The sequence below is a fragment of the Dendrobates tinctorius genome, unplaced genomic scaffold (genome assembly GCF_039654945.1).
Source record: "Dendrobates tinctorius isolate UK_male_01 unplaced genomic scaffold, ASM3965494v1 ptg000063l, whole genome shotgun sequence".
NCBI classification, from domain to species: Eukaryota; Metazoa; Chordata; class Amphibia; order Anura; family Dendrobatidae; genus Dendrobates; species Dendrobates tinctorius.
In genome coordinates, this window is record NW_027361731.1 from 27,234,536 (window position 1) to 27,253,439 (window position 18,904).

The 18,904-nt window shown below is 48.9% G+C and overlaps 1 protein-coding gene across 2 annotated transcripts in view; it reads right to left on the reverse strand.

Moving 5' to 3' along the window:
* The window catches only part of CACNG5 (calcium voltage-gated channel auxiliary subunit gamma 5), a 92,792-nt gene that overhangs the window by 59,397 nt on the left and 14,491 nt on the right, over positions 1 to 18,904 (reverse strand). For both annotated transcript variants that reach the window (XM_073579747.1, XM_073579746.1), the window contains exon 2: positions 4,095 to 4,325. In XM_073579747.1, the coding sequence (XP_073435848.1) occupies positions 4,095 to 4,290 (196 nt within the window). In that variant the 5' untranslated portion in view covers positions 4,291 to 4,325. The remainder of the gene's footprint in view (positions 1 to 4,094; positions 4,326 to 18,904) is intronic.

Consider the following 18,904-nt stretch of genomic DNA (forward strand, 5'->3'; position numbering starts at 1 on the left):
CGTCACTGCATACAGGGAGGGGCGTGACGTCACTGCATACAGGGAGGGGGTGACGTCACTGCATACAGGGAGGGGTTGTGACGTCACTGCATACAGGGAGGGGCGTGACGTCACTGCATACAGGGAGGGGCGTGACGTCACTGCATACAGGGAGGGGCGTGACGTCACTGCATACAGGGAGGATTGTGACATCACTGTATACAGGGAGGGGTGTGACGTCACTGCATACAGGGAGGGGTGTGACGTCACTGCCGTCACTGCATACAGGGAGGGGGTGTGATGTCATTACATATAGGGGTGTGATGTCACTGCATACAGGGAGGGTGTGTGATGTCATTACATACAGGGGTGTGACGTCACTGCATACAGGGAGGTGTGTGACGTCACTGCATACAGGGGTGTGACGCCACTGCATACAGGGAGGGGGTGTGATGTCATTACATACAGGGGTGTGATGTCACTGCATACAGGGAGGGGTGTGACATCACTGCATACAGGGAGGGGTGTGACATCACTGCATACAGGGTGGGGCATGACGTCACTGCATACAGGGGTGTGACGTCACTGCATACAGGTAGGGGTGTGACGTCACTGAATACAGGGAGGGGTGTGACGTCACTGCATACAGGGAGGGGTGTGACGTCACTGCCGTCACTGCATACAGGGAGGGGCGTGACATCACTGCATACAGGGAGGGGCATGACGTCACTGCATACAGGGAGGGGTGTGATGTCACTGCATACAGGGAGGGGCGTGACATCACTGCATACAGGGGTGTGACGCCACTGCATACAGGGAGGGGTGTGATGTCATTACATACAGGGGTGTGACATCACTGCATACAGGGAGGGGCGTGACGTCACTGCATACAGGGAGGGGCGTGACGTCACTGCATACAGGGAGGGGGTGACGTCACTGCATACAGGGAGGGGTTGTGACGTCACTGCATACAGGGAGGGGCATGACGTCACTGCATACAGGGAGGGGCGTGACGTCACTGCATACAGGGAGGGGCGTGACGTCACTGCATACAGGGAGGATTGTGACATCACTGTATACATGGAGGGGTGTGACGTCACTGCATACAGGGAGGGGTGTGATGTCACTGCCGTCACTGCATACAGGGAGGGGGTGTGATGTCATTACATACAGGGGTGTGATGTCACTGCATACAGGGAGGGTGTGTGATGTCATTACATACAGGGGTGTGACGTCACTGCATACAGGGAGGTGTGTGACGTCACTGCATACAGGGGTGTGACGCCACTGCATACAGGGAGGGGGTGTGATGTCATTACATACAGGGGTGTGATGTCACTGCATACAGGGAGGGGTGTGACATCACTGCATACAGGGAGGGGCGTGACATCACTGCATACAGGGTGGGGCATGACGTCACTGCATACAGGGGTGTGACGTCACTGCATACAGGGAGGGGTGTGACGTCACTGAATACAGGGAGGGGTGTGACGTCACTGCATACAGGGAGGGGTGTGACGTCACTGCCGTCACTGCATACAGGGAGGGGCATGACATCACTGCATACAGGGAGGGGTGTGATGTCACTGCATACAGGGAGGGGCATGACGTCACTGCATACAGGGAGGGGTGTGATGTCACTGCATACAGGGAGGGGCGTGACATCACTGCATACAGGGGTGTGACGCCACTGCATACAGGGAGGGGTGTGATGTCATTACATACAGGGGTGTGACATCACTGCATACAGGGAGGGGCGTGACATCACTGCATACAGGGTGGGGCATGACGTCACTGCATACAGGGGTGTGACGTCACTGCATACAGGGAGGGGTGTGACGTCACTGTATACAGGGGGGGTGTGACGTCACTGCCGTCACTGCATACAGGGAGGGGCGTGACGTCACTGCATGCAGGGGGGGCGTGATGTCACTGCATACAGGGAGGGGCGTGACGTCACTGCATACAGGGAGGGGTGTGACGTCACTGCATACAGGGAGGGGTGTGACGTCACTGCATACAGGGGTGTGACGCGACTGCATACAGGGAGGGGGTGTGATGTCATTACATACAGGGGTGTGACATTACTGCATACAGGGAGGGGTGTGACGTCACTGCATACAGGGAGGGGTGTGACGTCACTGCATACAGGGAGGGGCGTGACATCACTGCTTACAGGGAGGGGCGTGACATCACTGCATACAGGGAGGGGCGTGACATCACTGCATACAGGGGTGTGACGCCACTGCATACAGGGAGGGGTGTGATGTCATTACATACAGGGGTGTGACATCACTGCATACAGGGAGGGGTGTGACGTCACTGTATACAGGGAGGGGTGTGACGTCACTGTATACAGGGAGGGGTGTGACGTCATTACATACAGGGGTGTGACATCACTGCATACAGGGAGGGGCGTGACATCACTGCATACAGGGGTGTGACGCCACTGCATACAGGGAGGGGCGTGATGTCATTACATACAGGGGTGTGACATCACTGCATACAGGGAGGGGTGTGACGTCACTGTATACAGGGAGGGGTGTGACGTCATTACATACAGGGGTGTGACATCACTGCATACAGGGAGGGGCGTGACGTCACTGCATACAGGGAGGGGCGTGACGTCACTGCATACAGGGAGGGGCGTGACGTCACTGCATACAGGGAGGGGTGTGACGTCACTGCATACAGGGAGGGGCGTGATGTCACTGTATACAGGGAGGGGTGTGACGTCATTACATACAGGGGTGTGTCATCACTGCATACAGGGAGGGGCGTGACGTCACTACATACAGGGAGGGGCGTGACGTCACTGTATACAGGGAGGGGCATGACGTCACTGCATACAGGGAGGGGCGTGATGTCACTGCATACAGGGAGGGGCGCGACATCACTGCATACAGGGAGGGGCGTGACATCACTGCATACAGGGAGGGGCGTGACGTCACTGCATACAGGGAGGGGTGTGACGTCACTGCATACAGGGGTGTGACATCACTGCATACAGAGATGGGTGTGACGTCACTGTATACAGGGAGGGGTGTGACGTCATTACATACAGGGGTGTGACATCACTGCATACAGGGAGGGGTGTGACGTCATTACATACAGGGGTGTGACATCACTGCATACAGGGAGGGGTGTGACGTCATTACATACAGGGGTGTGACATCACTGCATACAGGGAGGGGTGTGACGTCATTACATACAGGGGTGTGACATCACTGCATACAGGGAGGGGTGTGACATCACTGCATACAGGGAGGGGCGTGACGTCATTACATACAGGGGTGTGACATCACTGCATGCAGGGAGTGGTTGTGACGTCATTTTATACGGGGGGGTGACATCACTGCATACAGGGAGGGGTGTGACATCACTGCATACAGGGAGGGGCGTGACGTCACTGCATACAGGGAGGGGCGTGACATCACTGCATACAGGGGTGTGTCGTCACTGCATACAGGGAGGGGCGTGACATCACTGCATACAGGGGTGTGCCGTCACTGCATACAGGGAGGGGTGTGACGTCACTGCATACAGGGAGGGGCGTGACGTCACTGCATACAGGGAGGGGCGTGACGTCACTGCATACAGGGAGGGGCGTGACGTCACTGCATACAGGGAGGGGCGCGACATCACTGCATACAGGGAGGGGCGTGACGTCACTGCATACAGGGAGGGGCGTGATGTCACTGCATACAGGGGTGTGACATCACTGCATACAGAGATGGGTGTGACGTCACTGCATACAGGGAGGGGTGTGACGTCACTGCATACAGGGGTGTGACGTCATTGTATACAGGGGTGTGAGGTCATTGTATACAGGGGTGTGACGTCACTGCATACAGGGAGGGGGTGTGACGTCATTACATACAGGGGTGTGACATCATTGCATACAGGGAGGGGCGTGACATCACTGCATACAGGGGTGTGTCATCACTGCATACAGGGAGGTGCGTGACATCACTGCATACAGGGGTGTGTCATCACTGCATACAGGGAGGGGCGTGACATCACTGCATACAGGGGTGTGCCGTCACTGCATACAGGGGTGTGACATCATGCACAGCAGCACGACTCCGTATCACGACCCCCCATGTTGCCCCTACCTGCTAGGAAGCAGACCCTCCAGAGCCCGGAGTGCAGCGACATCTTGATCTCAGTGGTCTGGTTTTGGGGCAGGAGCACCCCCTCCTCCAGGTAGAGCCAGTAATCAGTGCTGACTGCGACCCCCAGGAGTCCCAGAGCGCACACTGCAAATACACTGCTGAGCAGTGTCAGGGCTCTTCTGCTGCAGACCCCCATCCCACGGAGTGGCCCACCTGCGGACAGAGAGAGACCTGCAAGACAAGGGGCAGACACCTGAAAATGTGAGACCGCAGAGACACAGACGGGGGTACTGTGATACGGTCGGGTACAGCCATACTGCTGGGGTACAGCCACACACTGCCGGGGTACAGCAATACTGCTGGGGTACAGCGATACTCCTGGGGTATAGGCACACACTGCTAGGGAACAGCGAAATTGCTGGGGTACAGCCACACAGCCGGGGGTACTGCTGGAGTACAGCGACACTGCTGGGGTGCAGTGATACTGCCGGGGTACAGCCACACACTGCCAGAGTACAGTGATACTGCCGGGGTACAGCCACACACTGCCGGGGTACTGCGATACTGCTGAGGTACAAGCACACACTAAGGGGTACAAAGGATACTACTGGGGTACAGCCACACACTTCCGGAGAACAGGAGTACTGCTGGGGTTCAGTGATACTGCTGAGGTACAGCCACACACTGCTGGGGTACAGCTATACTACTGGGATAAAGACTCACAGCCTGTGGTTTTGAGATACATCTGTGGATACGGTAAAGAGAAACGTATAGTCACCAATAAAGAGGTACAGTTGCAGAGGCAAAGTCACAGATGTAGAGGCAAGGATACAGCCTCAGAGGCAAAGATACAGCCGCAGAAGCACAGTCACAGCCGCAGAGGCAAAGGTACAACTGCAGAGGCAAAGATACAGCTGCCAAGGCAAAGATAAAGCCACAGAGGCAAAGGCACAGCCGCAAAAATACAGCCGCAGAGGTACAGCCGCCGAGGCAAAGATACAGCCGCAGAGGCAAAGAAACAGCCGCAGAGGTACAGCCGCCGAGGCAAAGATACAGCCGCAGAGGCAAAGATACAGCCGCAGAGGTACAGCTGCAGAGGCAAAGATACAGCCGCAGAGGTACAGCCGCCGAGGCAAAGATACAGCCGCAGAGGCAAAGATACAGCCGCAGAGGCAAAGATACAGCCGCAGAGGTACAGCCGCCAAGGCAAAGATACAGCCGCAGAGGCAAAGATACAGCCGCAGAGGCAAAGATACAGCCGCAGAGGTACAGCCGCCAAGGCAAAGATACAGCCGCAGAGGCAAATATACAGCCGCAGAGGTACAGCCGCCGAGGCAAAGATACAGCTGCAGAGGCAAAGATACAGCCGCAGAGGCAAAGATACAGCTGCAGAGGGACAGCCGCCGAGGCAATGATACAGCCGCAGAGGCAAAGATACAGCCGCAGAGGTACAGCCGCCAAGGCAAAGCTACAGCCGCAGAGGCAAAGCTACAGCCGCAGAGGTACAGCCGCCGAGGCAAAGATACAGCCGCCGAGGCAAAGATACAGCCGCAGAGGTACAGCCGCCGAGGCAAAGATACAGCCGCAGAGGCACAGGCACAGAGGCAAAGATACAGCCACAGAGGTACAGCCGCCGAGGCAAAGATACAGCCGCAGAGGCAAAGATACAGCCGCAGAGGTAAAGCCGCCGAGGCAAAGATACAGCCGCAGAGGTACAGCCGCCAAGGCAAAGATACAGCCGCAGAGGTACAGCCGCCGAGGCAATGATACAGCCGCAGAGGCAAAGATACAGCCGCAGAGGTACAGCCACCAAGGCAAAGATACAGCCACAGAGGCAAAGCTACAGCCGCAGAGGTACAGCCGCCGAGGCAAAGATACAGCCGCAGAGGCAAAGATACAGCCGCAGAGGTACAGCCGCCGAGGCAAAGATACAGCCGCAGAGGCAAAGATACAGCCGCAGAGGTACAGCCGCCGAGGCAATGATACAGCCGCAGAGGCAAAGATACAGCCGCAGAGGTACAGCCGCCGAGGCAAAGATACAGCCACAGAGGCACAGGCACAGAGGCAAAGATACAGCCGCAGAGGTAAAGCCACCGAGGCAAAGATACAGTTGCAGAGGCAAACATACAGCTGCAGAGGTACAGCCGCCGAGGCAAAGATACAGCCGCAGAGGCAAAGATACAGCCGCAGAGGCAAATATACAGCCGCAGGGGTACAGCCGCCGAGGCAAAGATACAGCCACAGAGGCAAAGCTACAGCCGCAGAGGTACAGCCGCCGAGGCAAAGATACAGCCACAGAGGCAAAGCTACAGCCGCAGAGGTACAGCCGCCGAGGCAAAGATACAGCCGCAGAGGCAAAGATACAGCCGCAGAGGTACAGCCGCAGAGGCAAAGATACAGCCGCAGAGGCAAAGATACAGCCGCAGAGGCAAAGATACAGCCGCAGAGGTAAAGCCGCCGAGGCAAAGATACAGTCGCAGAGGCAAAGATACAGCCGTAGAGCTACAGCCGCAGAGGCAAAAATACAGCCGCAGAGGTACAGCCGCCGAGGCAAAGATACAGCCGCAGAGGCAAAGATACAGCCGCAGAGGGACAGCCGCCGAGGCAAAGATACAGCCACAGAGGCAAAGCTACAGCCGCAGAGGTACAGCCGCCGAGGCAAAGATACAGCCGCCGAGGCAAAGATACAGCCGCAGAGGTACAGCCGCCGAGGCAAAGATACAGCCGCAGAGGCACAGGCACAGAGGCAAAGATACAGCCGCAGAGGTACAGCCGCCGAGGCAAAGATACAGCCGCCGAGGCAAAGATACAGCCGCAGAGGTAAAGCCGCCGAGGCAAAGATACAGCCGCAGAGGTACAGCCGCCGAGGCAAAGATACAGCCACAGAGGCAAAGCTACAGCCGCAGAGGAACAGCCGCCAAGGCAAAGATACAGCCACAGAGGCAAAGCTACAGCCGCCGAGGCAAAGATACAGCCGCAGAGGCAAAGATACAGCCGCAGAGGTACAGCCGCCGAGGCAAAGATACAGCCGCAGAAGTACAGCCGCCGAGGCAATGATACAGCCGCAGAGGCAAAGATACAGCCGCAGAGGTACAGCCGCCAAGGCAAAGATACAGCCGCAGAGGCACAGGCACAGAGGCAAAGATACAGCCGCAGAGGTAAAGCCGCCGAGGCAAAGATACAGTTGCAGAGGCAAACATACAGCTGCAGAGGTACAGCCGCCGAGGCAAAGATACAGCCGCAGAGGCAAAGATACAGCCGCCGAGGCAAAGATACAGTTGCAGAGGCAAACATACAGCTGCAGAGGTACAGCCGCCGAAGCAAAGATACAGCCGCAGAGGCACAGGCACAGAGGCAAAGATACAGCCGCAGAGGTACAGCCACCGAGGCAAAGATACAGCCGCAGAGGCAAAGATACAGCCGCAGAGGTAAAGCCGCCGAGGCAAAGATACAGTCGCAGAGGCAAACATACAGCCGCAGAGGTACAGCCGCCGAGGCAAAGATACAGCCGCAGAGGCAAAGATACAGCCGCAGAGGTACAGCCGCAGAGGCAAAGATACAGCCGCAGAGGTACAGCTGCCGAGGCAAAGATACAGCTGCAGAGGCAAAGATACAGCCGCACAGGTACAGCCGCCGAGGCAAAGATACAGCCACAGAGGCAAAGATACAGCTGCAGAGGTACAGCCGCCGAGGCAATGATACAGCCGCCGAGGCAAAGATACAGCCGCAGAGGTACAGCCGCCGAGGCAATGATACAGCCGCAGAGGCAATGATACAGCCGCAGAGGCAAAGATACAGCCGCAGAGGCAAAGATACAGCCGCAGAGGTACAGCCGCCGAGGCAAAGATACAGCCGCAGAGGCACAGGCACAGAGGAAAAGATACAGCCGCAGAGGTACAGCCGCCGAGGCAAAGATACAGTCGCAGAGGCAAACATACAGCTGCAGAGGTACAGCCGCCGAGGCAAAGATACAGCCGCAGAGGCAAAGATACAGCCGCAGAGGTACAGCCGCCGAAGCAAAGATACAGCCGCAGAGGCACAGGCACAGAGGCAAAGATACAGCCACCGAGGCGCAGTCACAGCGGCCAAGGCAAAGATACAGCCGCCGACGCAAAGATACAGCCGCAGAGGCAAAGATACAGCCGCAGAGGCACAGCCACAGAGGCAAAGATACAGACACAGAGGCAAAGATACAGAGGCAGACAGATATACAATCTGTATCACATACTTTCCGCTTGTAGATCACAGACCTAGTGTAGATCCCTGCCCCTCTCTATGTAGATGAGCGGCTCCGGTAATTACACTGTACTGTGGATTGGGAGCAATGGGGACATATCTGTATCATTATCATGAGGTCAGAGCAATGATGGGAGTATTCCTCCAGCCACATCCGGTGATCAGAGTCCTCCACAGAGTCCTTCTCTGAGAAGAGAATCAGAAAATTACACCTCCCTCAGCCAATCAGCAAGAGCGACCGTCAGTGTTATCAGAGGAGCAAGCGGCAACTTCCATCATCAGCAGCACCGACCCAACAAAACTCTGCTACATCACACACATCATACATACTATGATGTGCCCGGGTTATACTGGCTGTACATTTATAATTATATACAGATGTCCAGGTTATACCAGCTGTACATATATAATTATATACAGGAGATGCACAGGTTATACCAGCTGTACATGTATAATTATATACAGGAGATGCCCAGGTTATAGCAGCTGTACATGTATAATTATATACAGGAGATGCCCAGGTTATACCAGCTGTACATATATAATTATATACAGGAGATGCCCAGGTTATACCAGCTGTACATATATAATTATATACAGAAGATGCCCAGGTTATACCAGCTGTACATATATAATTATATACAGGAGATGCCCAGGTTATACCGGCTGGACATATATAATTATATACAGGAGATGCCCAGGTTATACCAGCTGTACATATATAATTATATACAGGAGATGCCCAGGTTATACCAGCTGTACATATATAATTATATACAGGAGATGCCCAGGTTATACCGGCTGGACATATATAATTATATACAGGAGATGCCCAGGTTATACCTGCTGTGCCCATATACCCATCATACATATCCTCCATCCCATAATCCCGTGCCCATATACCCATCATACATATCCTCCATCCAATAGTCCCGTGCCCATATACCCATCATACATATCCTTCATCCTATAGTCCCGTGCCCATATACCCGTCATACATATCCTCCATCCCATAGTCCCGTACCCATATACCCATCATACATATTCTCCATCTCATAGTCCCGTGCCCATATACCCATCACACATCCTCCATCCCATAGTCCCGTGCCCATATACCCATCATACATATCCTCCATCCTATAGTCCAGTGCCCATATACCCATCACACATCCTCCATCCCATAGTCCCGTGCCCATATACCCATCATACATATCCGCCATCCCATAGTCCTGTGCCCATATACCCATCATACATATCCTCCATCCAATAGTCCCGTGCCCATATACCCATCATACATATCCGCCATCCCATAGTCCTGTGCCCATATACCCATCATACATATCCTCCATCCCATAGTCCCGTGCCCATATACCCATCATACATATCCGCCATCCCATAGTCCTGTGCCCATATACCCATCATACATATTCTCCATCCCATAATCCCGTGCCCATATACCCATCATACATATCCTTCATCCAATAGTCCCGTGCCCATATACCCATCATACATATCCTTCATCCTATAGTCCCGTGCCCATATACCCGTCATACATATCCTCCATCCCATAGTCCCGTACCCATATACCCATCATACATATTCTCCATCTCATAGTCCCGTGCCCATATACCCATCACACATCCTCCATCCCATAGTCCCGTGCCCATATACCCATCATACATATCCTCCATCCTATAGTCCAGTGCCCATATACCCATCACACATCCTCCATCCCATAGTCCCGTGCCCATATACCCATCATACATATCCGCCATCCCATAGTCCTGTGCCCATATACCCATCATACATATCCTCCATCCCATAGTCCCATGCCCATATACCCATCATACATATCCTCCATCCCATAGTCCAGTGCCCATATACCCATCACACATCCTCCATCCCATAGTCCCGTGCCCATATACCCATCATACATATCCTCCATCCTATAGTCCAGTGCCCATATACCCATCACACATCCTCCATCCCATAGTCCCGTGCCCATATACCCATCATACATATCCGCCATCCCATAGTCCTGTGCCCATATACCCATCATACATATCCTCCATCCCATAGTCCCGTGCCCATATACCCATCATACATATCCTCCATCCCATAGTCCAGTGCCCATATACCCATCACACATCCTCCATCCCATAGTCCCATGCCCATATACCCATCATACATATCCTCCATCCCATAGTCCCGTGCCCATATACCCATCATACATAACCTCCATCCCATAGTCCCGTGCCCATATACCCGTCACACATATCCTCCATCCCATAGTCAACCATTGTGACATCATAATGAGGGGCGGGGCTTGGCGCGCACACACTGTTTCCCCAGTATGTAGATAGGGGCAAAATTGTTTGGTGAATTGGAACGCGCGGGGTTAAAATTTCACCTCACAACATAGCTTAGGACGCTCTCGGGGTCCAGACGTGTGACTGTGCCAAATTTTGTGACTGTAGCTGTGACAGTGCGGATGCCTATCCCGGACATACAAACAAACATACACACACACATACATACATACATACACACTTTGAGCTTTATATATTAGATTATATACAGGATATTCCCAGGTTACACCAGCTGTACATATATAATTATATACAGGAGATGCCCAGGTTATACCGGCTGTACATATATAATTATATACAGGAGATGCCCAGGTTATACCAGCTGTACATATATAACTATATACAGGAGATGCCCAGGTTATACCAGCTGTACATATATAATTATATACAGGAGATGCCCAGGTTATACCAGCTGTACATATATAATTATATACAGGAGATGCCCAGGTTATACCAGCTGTACATATATAATTATATACAGGAGATGCCCAGGTTATACTGGCTGTACATATATAATTATATACAGGAGATGCCCAGGTTATACCAGCTGTACATATATAATTATATACAGTAGATGCCCAGGTTATACCAGCTGTACATATATAATTATATACAGGAGATGCCCAGGTTATACCAGCTGTACATATATAATTATATACAGGAGATGCCCAGGTTATACCGGCTGTACATATATAATTATATACAGGAGATGCCCAGGTTATACCAGCTGTACATATATAACTATATACAGGAGATGCCCAGGTTATACCAGCTGTACATATATAATTATATACAGTAGATGCCCAGGTTATACCAGCTGTACACATATAATTATGTGCAGGAGATGCCCAGGTTATACCGGCTGTACATATATAATTATATACAGGAGATGCACAGGTTATACCAGCTGTACATGTATAATTATATACAGGAGATGCCCAGGTTATAGCAGCTGTACATGTATAATTATATACAGGAGATGACCAGGTTATACCAGCTGTACATATATAATTATATACAGGAGATGCCCAGGTTATACCAGCTGTACATATATAATTATATACAGGAGATGCCCAGGTTATACTGGCTGTACATATATAATTATATACAGGAGATGCCCAGGTTATACCAGCTGTACATATATAACTATATACAGGAGATGCCCAGGTTATACCAGCTGTACATATATAATTATATACAGTAGATGCCCAGGTTATACCAGCTGTACACATATAATTATGTGCAGGAGATGCCCAGGTTATACCGGCTGTACATATATAATTATATACAGGAGATGCACAGGTTATACCAGCTGTACATGTATAATTATATACAGGAGATGCCCAGGATATAGCAGCTGTACATGTATAATTATATACAGGAGATGACCAGGTTATACCAGCTGTACATATATAATTATATACAGGAGATGCCCAGGTTACACCAGCTGTACATATATAATTTTATACAGGAGATGCCCATGTTATACCAGCTGTACATATATAATTATATACAGGAGATGCCTAGGTTATACCGGCTGTACATATATAATTATATACAGGAGATGCCCAGGTTATACCGGCTGTACATATATAATTATAAACAGGAGATGCCCAGGTTATACCGGCTGTACATATATAATTATATACAGGAGATGTCCAGGTTATACCAGCTGTACATATATAATTATATACAGGAGATGCCCAGGTTATTCCAGCTGTACATATATAATTATATACAGGAGATGCCCAGATTATACCAGCTGTACACATATAATTATGTGCAGGAGATGCCCAGGTTATACCAGCTGTACATATATAATTATATACAGGAGATGCCCAGGTTATTCCAGCTGTACATATATAATTATATACAGGAGATGCCCAGATTATACCAGCTGTACACATATAATTATATGCAGGAGATGCCCAGGTTATACCAGCTGGACATATATAATTATATACAGGAGATGCCCAGGTTATACCAGCTGTACAAATATAATTATATACAGGAGATGCCCAGGTTATACCAGCTGTACATATATAATTATATACAGGAGGTGCCCAGGTTATACCAGCTGTACATATATAATTATATACAGGAGATGCCCAGGTTATACCAGCTGTACATATATAATTATATACAGGAGATGCCCAGGTTATACCAGCTGTACATATATAATTATATACAGGAGATGCCCAGGTTATACCAGCTGTACATATATAATTATATACAGGAGATGCCCAGGTTATACCAGCTGTACATATATAATTATATACAGGAGACGCCAAGGTTATACCAGCTGTACATATATAATCATATACAGGAGATGCACAGGTTATACCGGCTGTACATATATAATTATATACAGGAGATGCCCAGGTTATACCTGCTGTACATATATAATTATATACAGGAGATACCCAGGTTCTACCAGCTGTACACATATAATTATATACAGGAGATGCCCAGGTTATACCAGCTGTACATATATAATTATATACAGGAGATATCCAGGTTATACCGGCTGTACATATATAATTATATGCAGGAGATGCCCAGGTTATACCAGCTGTACATATATAATTATATACAGGAGATGCCCAGGTTATACGTGCTGTACATATATAATTATATGCAGGAGATGCCCGGGTTATACCAGCTGTACATATATAATTATATACAGGAGACGCCCAGGTTATACCGGCTGTACATATATAATTATATACAGGAGATGCCCAGGTTATACCTGCTGTGCCCATATACCCATCATACATATCCTCCATCCCATAGTCCCGTGCCCATATACCCATCATACATATCCTCCATCCCATAATCCCGTGCCCATATACCCATCATACATATCCTCCATCCAATAGTCCTGTGCCCATATACCCGTCATACATATCCTTCATCCCATAGTCCCGTGCCCATATACCCATCATACATATCCTTCATCCCATAGTCCCATGCCCATATACCCATCACACATCCTCCATCCCATAGTCCCGTTCCCATATACCCATCATACATATCCTCCATCCTATAGTCCAGTGCCCATATACCCATCACACATCCTCCATCCCATAGTCCCGTGCCCATATACCCATCATACATATCCGCCATCCCATAGTCCTGTGCCCATATACCCATCATACATATCCTCCATCCCATAGTCCCGTGCCCATATACCCATCACACATCCTCCATCCCATAGTCCCATGCCCATATACCCATCATACATATCCGCCATCCCATAGTCCTGTACCCATATACCCATCATACATATCCTCCATCCCATAGTCCCATGCCCATATACCCATCATACATCCTCCATCCCATAGTCCAGTGCCCATATACCCATCATACATATCCTCCATCCCATAGTCCTGTGCCCATATACCCATCATACATCCTCCATCCCATAGTCCCATGCCCATATACCCATCATACATATCCTCCATCCCATAGTCCCGTGCCCATATACCCATCACACATCCTCCATCCCATAGTCCCATGCCCATATACCCATCATACATATCCGCCATCCCATAGTCCTGTACACATATACCCATCATACATATCCTCCATCCCATAGTCCCATGCCCATATACCCATCATACATCCTCCATCCCATAGTCCAGTGCCCATATACCCATCATACATATCCTCCATCCCATAGTCCCATGCCCATATACCCATCATACATCCTCCATCCCATAGTCCAGTGCCCATATACCCATCATACATATCCTCCATCCCATAGTCCTGTGCCCATATACCCATCATACATATCCTCCATCCCATAGTCCTGTGCCCATATACCCATCATACATATCCTCCATCCCATAGTCCAGTGCCCATATACCCATCATACATATCCTCCATCCCATAGTCCTGTGCCCATATACCCATCATACATATCCTCCATCCCATAGTCCAGTGCCCATATACCCATCATACATATCCTCCATCCCATAGTCCAGTGCCCATATACCCATCATACATATCCTCCATCCCATAGTCCTGTGCCCATATACCCATCATACATATCCTCCATCCCATAGTCCCGTGCCCATATACCCATCATACATATCCTCCATCCCATAGTCCTGAGCCCATATACCCATCATACATATCCTCCATCCCATAGTCCCGTGCCCATATACCCATCACACATCCTCCATCCCATAGTCCCATGCCCATATACCCATCATACATATCCGCCATCCCATAGTCCTGTACCCATATACCCATCATACATATCCTCCATCCCATAGTCCCGTGCCCATATACCATCATACATATCCTCCATCCCATAGTCCCGTGCCCATATACCCATCATACATATCCTCCATCCCATAGTCCCGTGCCCATATACCCATCATACATATCCTCCATCCCATAGTCCTGTTCCCATATACCCATCATACATATCCTCCATCCCATAGTCCCGTGCCCATATACCCATCATACATATCCTCCATCCCATAGTCCCGTGCCCATATACCCATCATACATATCCTCCATCCCATAGTCCTGTTCCCATATACCCATCATACATATCCTCCATCCCATAGTCCCGTGCCCATATACCCATCATACATATCCTCCATCCCATAGTCCCGTGCCCATATACCCATCATACATATCCTCCATCCCATAGTCCTGTGCCCATATACCATCATACATATCCTCCATCCCATAGTCCTGTGCCCATATACCCATCATACATATCCACCATCCCATAGTCCCTTGCCCATATACCCATCATACATATCCTCCATCCCATAGTCCTGTGCCCATATACCCATCATACATATCCTCCATCCCATAGGCCCGTGCCCATATACCCATCATACATATCCGCCATCCCATAGTCCTGTGCCCATATACCCATCATACATATCCACCATCCCATAGTCCCGTGCCCATATACCCATCATACATATCCGCCATCCCATAGTCCTGTGCCCATATACCCATCATACATATCCTCCATCCCATAGTCCTGTGCCCATATACCCATCATACATATCCGCCATCCCATAGTCCCGTGCCCATATACCCATCATACATATCCTCCATCCTATAGTCCCGTGCCCATATACCCATCATACATATCCTCCATCCCATAGTCCCGTGCCCATATACCCATCACAAATCCTCCATCCCATAGTCCCGTGCCCATATACCCATCATACATATCCTCCATCCCATAGTCCCATGCCCATATACCCATCATACACATCCTCCATCCCATAGTCCTGTGCCCATATATCCATCATACATATCCTCCATCCCATAGTCCCATGCCCATATACCCATCATACATATCCTCCATCCCATAGTCCCGTGCCCATATACCCATCATACATATCCTCCATCCCATAGTCCCGTGCCCATATACCCATCATACATATCCTCCATCCCATAGTCCCGTGCCCATATACCCATCATACATATTCTCCATCCCATAGTCCAGTGCCCATATACCCATCATACATATCCTCCATCCCATAGTTCCGTGCCCATATACCCATCATACATATTCGCCATCCCATAGTCCCGTGCCCATATACCCATCATACATATTCTCCATCCCATAGTCCAGTGCCCATATACCCATCATACATATCCTCCATCCAATAGTCCCGTGCCCATATACCCATCATACATATTCGCCATCCCATAGTCCCGTGCCCATATACCCATCATACATATCCTCCATCCCATAGTTCCGTGCCCATATACCCATCATACATATCCTCCATCCCATAGTCCCGTGCCCATATACGCATCATACATATCCTCCATCCCATAGTCCAGTGCCCATATACCCATCACACATCCTCCATCCCATAGTTCCGTGCCCATATACCCATCATACATATCCTCCATCCCATAGTCCCGTGCCCATATACCCATCATACATATCCTCCATCCCATAGTCCTGTGCCCATATACCCATCATACATATCCTCCATCCCATAGTCCCGTGCCCATATACCCATCATACATATCCTCCATCCCATAGTCCCGTGCCCATATACCCATCATACATATCCTCCATCCCATAGTCCCGTGCCCATATACCCATCATACATAACCTCCATCCCATAGTCCCGTGCCCATATACCCATCACACATATCCTCCATCCCATAGTCAACCATTGTGACATCATAATGAGGGGCGGGGCTTGGCGCGCACACACTGTTTCCCCAGTATGTAGATAGGGGCAAAATTGTTTGGTGAATTGGAACGCGCGGGGTTAAAATTTCACCTCACAACATAGCTTAGGACGCTCTCGGGGTCCAGACGTGTGACTGTGCCAAATTTTGTGACTGTAGCTGTGACAGTGCGGATGCCTATCCCGGACATACAAACAAACATACACACACACATACATACATACATACATACACACTTTGAGCTTTATATATTAGATTATATACAGGATATTCCCAGGTTATACCGGCTGTACATATATAATTATATACAGGAGATGCCCAGGTTATACCAGCTGTACATATATAATTATATACAGGAGATGCCCAGGTTACACCAGCTGTACATATATAATTATATACAGGAGATGCCCAGGTTATACCAGCTGTACATATATAACTATATACAGGAGATGCCCAGGTTATACCAGCTGTACATATATAATTATATACAGGAGATGCCCAGGTTATACCAGCTGTACATATATAATTATATACAGGAGATGCCCAGGTTATACCAGCTGTACATATATAACTATATACAGGAGATGCCCAGGTTATACCAGCTGTACATATATAATTATGTGCAGGAGATGCCCAGGTTATACCAGCTGTACATATATAATTATATACAGGAGATGCACAGGTTATACCAGCTGTACATGTATAATTATATACAGGAGATGCCCAGGTTATAGCAGCTGTACATGTATAATTATATACAGGAGATGACCAGGTTATACCAGCTGTACATATATAATTATATACAGGAGATGCCCAGGTTATACTGGCTGTACATATATAATTATATACAGGAGATGCCCAGGTTATACCAGCTGTACATATATAACTATATACAGGAGATGCCCAGGTTATACCAGCTGTACATATATAATTATATACAGTAGATGCCCAGGTTATACCAGCTGTACACATATAATTATGTGCAGGAGATGCCCAGGTTATACCGGCTGTACATATATAATTATATACAGGAGATGCACAGGTTATACCAGCTGTACATGTATAATTATACACAGGAGATGCCCAGGTTATAGCAGCTGTACATGTATAATTATATACAGGAGATAACCAGGTTATACCAGCTGTACATATATAATTATATACAGGAGATGCCCAGGTTACACCAGCTGTACATATATAATTTTATACAGGAGATGCCCATGTTATACCAGCTGTACATATATAATTATATACAGGAGATGCCCAGGTTATAGCAGCTGTACATGTATAATTATATACAGGAGAAGCCCAGGTTATACCAGCTGTACATATATAATTATATACAGGAGATGCCCAGGTTATACCAGCTGTACATATATAATTATATACAGGAGACGCCCAGGTTATACCAGCTGTACATATATAATTATATACAGGAGATGCCCAGGTTATACCAGCTGTACATATATAATTATATACAGGAGAAGCCCAGGTTATACCGGCTGTACATATATAATTATATACAGGAGATGCCCAGGTTATACCAGCTGTACATATATAATTATATACAGGAGATGCCCGGGTTATACCAGCTGTACATATATAATTATATACAGGAGATGCCCAGGTTATACCAGCTGTACATATATAATTATATACAGGAGACGCCCAGGTTATACCAGCTGTACATATATAATTATATACAGGAGATGCCCAGGTTATACCAGCTGTACATATATAATTATATACAGGAGATGCCCAGGTTATACCGGCTGTACATATATAATTATATACAGGAGATGCCCAGGTTATACCAGCTGTACATATATAATTATATACAGGAGATGCCCGGGTTATACCAGCTGTACATATATAATTATATACAGGAGATGCCCAGGTTATACCAGCTGTACATATATAATTATATACAGGAGATGCCCAGGTTATACCAGCTGTACATATATAATTATATACAGGAGATGCCCAGGTTATACCAACTGTACATAGAATGTT